Source organism: Cupressus sempervirens, chromosome 7, assembly GCF_028749045.1.
Source record: "Cupressus sempervirens isolate cs-2001-9-10 chromosome 7, ASM2874904v1, whole genome shotgun sequence".
Classification (NCBI taxonomy): domain Eukaryota; kingdom Viridiplantae; phylum Streptophyta; class Pinopsida; order Cupressales; family Cupressaceae; genus Cupressus; species Cupressus sempervirens.
The window spans coordinates 348,462,201-348,466,747 of record NC_143124.1 but is presented as its reverse complement, the minus strand read 5'-3'; the positions used below and the strand labels follow the sequence as shown (position 1 = coordinate 348,466,747).

The window sequence follows — 4,547 nt, the reverse complement described above, 5'->3', positions numbered from 1 at the left end:
TAGATAGATTTGATACTTGAAATATAATGTCAATTATAAAATACTTTCATAAGGATTTCAAAATTTGGTTAAAAGTGGTAATCAATGCTACTTTTAATTTAAATAACTGATAAAGTGGTGTGCCAACAAAATATTTTAAAAATGGATTAAAAATATAGATTTTCTTTCCCAATTGAAAATAAAATATGATAAAAAGACATTAGATAACTCTGAGAGTCAACTCTTTAATGAAACACACTTTTATTTAGACACCACCTTGACATTAGAAGGCAACCATGGAAGACCAAGAATTTATAATTTTGGGTAAGATGTACTAAGGGGGAATTCAACTTGGGCCTTGAGAATGAGAACACAAAATCTTAATTGATTAAGATCAACCCCTTGCACAACTCTACAATAAATTTATACCTTGGCATCCAAATGATGGTCACACCAATCTTTTTCAAACTTTAACTGGATCAAAAATGACTTTGAAAACTCGTTCCTTGACTCCCATATCATGATATGAAAAGCCATCTCCAAATACAAAAAAGCTTTGAATTCCTCTCCCATAATTGAAGTAAATATCATCCCATTTGAGTAACACTTTATTGGGATTTAAATATTCTCCTGTTAATTCTATAAGAAAATGGTGAAAAAGACTATTGATATGAGCTAATGCCTCTTCTTCTAGACATTCAGGATGATCCTTCATATATGAAGAAATTGCTGACGCTGTTTGTCCATGGAGCTTGTCATCCTTCATTAGTACAATAAAAATGTTGATATTGTCATTATGATTTAAAAATTATATGTATTCAATCATCAAAGTAAAATGGAAGCAAACAAACCTCAAAGTCATGAACATCATCAACTAATCGTGTCGTTAACCATAAAAGCTCATACAATCTTGATTTATTGAGAAATATTTTCTCAATAGCTTCATCTTCCAAATTAGGAATTGCTAGGAGGATCGGGTGGAATGATAATAGTCCAGTTGCTATGGTTATTGAGGCAACCTTTATGTACTCATTATAATTTGGAACATATTGACCTTCTTTCCATTGGGCGTCCTTTAAACTAGCTTCAGCATATTCAGCCCACTGAAACACAATATTCATATTTAGTACAAAACTTTAAAAAATTGATTCTTTCCTGTATTACTATCGCATTTCTACATAACAAATGAATTAATATAAGATTATAGTTTCAACTAAAAATTATTTAGGGCAAGTATGCATACAGCTTTTGTAATGAACTTGGTCATGTCACGTCCTTGGATTTGAGTTGCCTCACTTGTCAATTCATGTAATGTTTTGAAAATAAATTTGATAGTTTTCTTGTACTTATCTGGGATATTTTCTATGATGGAATTGTTCCAACCTTGAACAATAGCCTGGGTAACAAGTTCAGCTTGCTCAAGTGTCAAGTAATCATCATAAAGATCATCTAACAGAGAGACAAGTGTTGCCGCTTTGGCCAAAGCTATCCTGCTGTGACCAAATTTTGCATTGTCAACGGCACTAACTGCCAATAGATAATATTCAATTGAGCGCTCCCTAACTGCAATCAATTTTGAGACCCCAGAATTTCGCCACCAACTACAATGAAAAATAATCAAATTGATTTGTACTTGAATTGGAGTCAAAATCAAAACGATAACAAGTGATATCATCCCAATTTGAAAAAAGAAAGATTATTAAAAGCATCTTCTATGGTTGGAAAGTCTAATCCGAAGACCACTAATTTACTTAACAAGTGGCATGATAAAGTATGGTACAAACTAAGATGTAGATTCTTATGACCTAAAAAACTAAGAGATATGATTTATGTTAAACCATACGAAAAATAAGCCTAGTATTTGTTCAATTTCTCCCACGCTAATAATTACCTCGAAAGTTTCTTCGTTTCCATCTTGTATATATCTTGCAATATATTGAAATCAAGTTTGGCCAACTCTAAAACGATTTTTTCCTTCAACCTGAAAGATTGAAAATAATATAAAATCAAATTTTAACAAAGAATGATATTTGTAACCCCGAAAAAGTAATTTCTATGACAACATCGTGCAGCGGCTCTTACCTTGAAACATCCAATTCATATATTTCGATATAACTTCGTGCCTCCCATCGAGAGAAAGTAGAAGGCCATTCATAATGGAGGGCGTACTCAGCCTATAAAATTCAAGAGGAGACGAAATTGTAATCAGTATAAAGTTTGTGTAAACTCTAGCTTGGTGGCTTCACAAACAATCGAAAGACTCATTACCTCTCTTAGAAAACTGTTGTGCTGTATATTTTGAGATTTCTCTAATAATTGTCTAATGTAAGCAAAGCTGAAGACATTAGCGTCTTCCATAACCGCCTCTCCAAGAAATGACATACTTGAAGCTCTTAAGAGGTTGATCATACTTGTAATCATGTGTTGCTCATCTCCACGCAAAATGAACTGCCCTTTATTGTCCTTGAAGTTGTTCAACACATCTTTCCAATCCACAACATTTTAACAAATAAGTAATTATAGTGATTTGAAATTGGCAAGGGCAAAAGTAAGATGCGCACATAAGTTATTAGTTACGAATTATTCAGGTACCTGCAGACACATCATAACGACAGAGTCGAAGCACTCTGAGTCCCAAAGCCGTGGCATTCAAATCCTTTGTAGCGCTTACGCAGTCTAATCCTATCCCCACACTTGCATCCCAACAGCTGCATCCATTCAATGCATAATTTGAAGAGAGGATTTTATAAAACCTTTCTAATTTTAACATTTCAAATGTTAATGCTTGTAAGAGGGAATATGATTTTAACAGACCCGTAAACGAAATCAAGAGCAGCTTTTATTTCAGCCAGAAAATATCGATCTATTCCGAGGCATTGCAATGCATCAACAATTTGAAGGCGATGGATTAGATCGCCATCTCCACCTCCACTATTCATGTCCTCTAACAAGATTTTGACTTGTTTGACCAGTGTGTCAACACGCTCACGGTATTCAGATGCCTGAAACATACACAAAGAGTATCAATCAGTATGAGTATTATGCATGGAGAAGAAATAGAAATCATACCCGTAGATAGTATGGTGTTTCCACAGATTGCACAAACTCATCATCCCACAGATTTAATGTTTTTTCTGGAACTGTTTCCACCAAACTCTGCTCTCCCTTCAAATTAGACATCGCAGAAGAAATGCGGAGTCCCGCGAATTAGTTGAATCTGCAAATACGATGAGTGGCAGCAGATTTACAAGTGGAATGCTTGTGCTCAACTCTATAAGTCCATGGACATTTATACTGCAAATACGATGAGTGGAATCTGATGGGTTTGCATATAGTGACAAGAAGAATATTACTTTTAACCTACCAATGTGTCACATATTGAATTATGCTGCCATATAGTGACGAAGATTGGAATCATTTAAAATAAAGTTTAAAATTGTTTGTACACCTAATTTACCTCTCAAACCGAGTCGTAAAAGTCAGTGATGTTATTTGAATTTAATATTTGATAATTGGAAGAAAATTTCTTGTTATCAAGAACATCCATCGTACTATCAATCTTACTTGACTAGCTCTAATTCGGAAATCTTAATTAGGTACAAGTACTAAGCTACCACATAGTACTTGTTGTAATTGTAATATCAGACAATTTATTTTATGGAGAGTTGTTCAACATCAAATATGTTTAGTACACTTTTTTTAAGACATGGGATGGTACCTTTTACAAAAATAATGAAATAAATGTAATCAAATTTGCTAAGTTCACTTAGCTACTAAATAAAGTTTGATATGTTTTTTAAAAGGTTGCAAATAAGAATAGGAGATGGAATTTCTTTTCTCTAATATCTTTATATTATAATAATTTATTAAGTATAGATTACTAAAATTTAATTTTATAATTTGTTTTGATGATAATATCTTAATTAGTATGTATTTACACCTTATACTTTTTAATATTAAATCTAGATGATAATTTTTTAAATCTATGTTCATTATTTATTTGATACTTTCTTCACTTATTGATCTTTTATTAACATAAGATACACATTTCATTAAATATCAAAATCACATCCAAATTCTTTCAAGGCCATATCTTTCTTATATGTCTTCAAACATCACCTTCAAAGATATCTCAAATACAAATATTTGTAAAAGGCCAATAGTAACATTTTATTATTATTGGAAAGCAGGATTTGAAGGTGCCCTAAAACCATTTACATGAATATTACAATAGATAAATCATTGAAGCTCATCCAAAACCAAAGAACATAATAGAAACATTGGCAGATAGATGGGCAATAGATAGCATTGGGACATACCCAAACAAAAAAAATAGCATAAAATAAGAACAAAACAAAAACAAAAACATAAGGAGGAACACAACACCTAGCAAACACTAAGAGAATTCATTGAGCAACTCAACAGCTTCAAGCTCGAGTTGCTTCATGTTATCTATAGCCTTCTTGAGGTCCAAGATCTCTTTATTAGTAATTTGGTCATTCTTGTGATTGTTTGCTCGATTCCTTTTCCTAGGGCCATACATGGTCTCCCCATGGTTTCCTTTCTCA

General features: G+C 32.6%; 1 protein-coding gene across 1 annotated transcript; it reads right to left on the bottom strand.

The window, feature by feature from the left end:
• Window positions 1-223: 223 nt before the first annotated feature.
• On the bottom strand, window positions 224-3,226 carry LOC149546879 (alpha-humulene synthase-like). Its single transcript, XM_089794682.1, has 9 exons — window positions 3,049-3,226; window positions 2,794-2,981; window positions 2,572-2,687; window positions 2,248-2,462; window positions 2,062-2,153; window positions 1,871-1,960; window positions 1,223-1,580; window positions 831-1,082; window positions 224-739 (listed from the first exon to the last, which is right to left on the bottom strand). The coding sequence occupies exons 1-9, from the start codon at window positions 3,157-3,159 to the stop codon at window positions 443-445; spliced, it is 1,719 nt and encodes a 572-aa protein (XP_089650808.1). The 5' UTR covers window positions 3,160-3,226; the 3' UTR covers window positions 224-442.
• Window positions 3,227-4,547: the final 1,321 nt, after the last annotated feature.

Coding starts and splice junctions, on each gene's coding strand:
- LOC149546879 (XM_089794682.1), bottom strand. CDS start 3,159: ATGTCTAATTTGAAGGGAGAGCAGAGTTTGGTGGAAACAGTTCCAGAA. Junction 1,581..1,870: donor GAAACGAAGAAACTTTCGAG/GTAATTATTAGC, acceptor TTTTCATTGTAG/TTGGTGGCGAAATTCTGGGG. Junction 1,083..1,222: donor CCAAGTTCATTACAAAAGCT/GTATGCATACTT, acceptor ATTGTGTTTCAG/TGGGCTGAATATGCTGAAGC.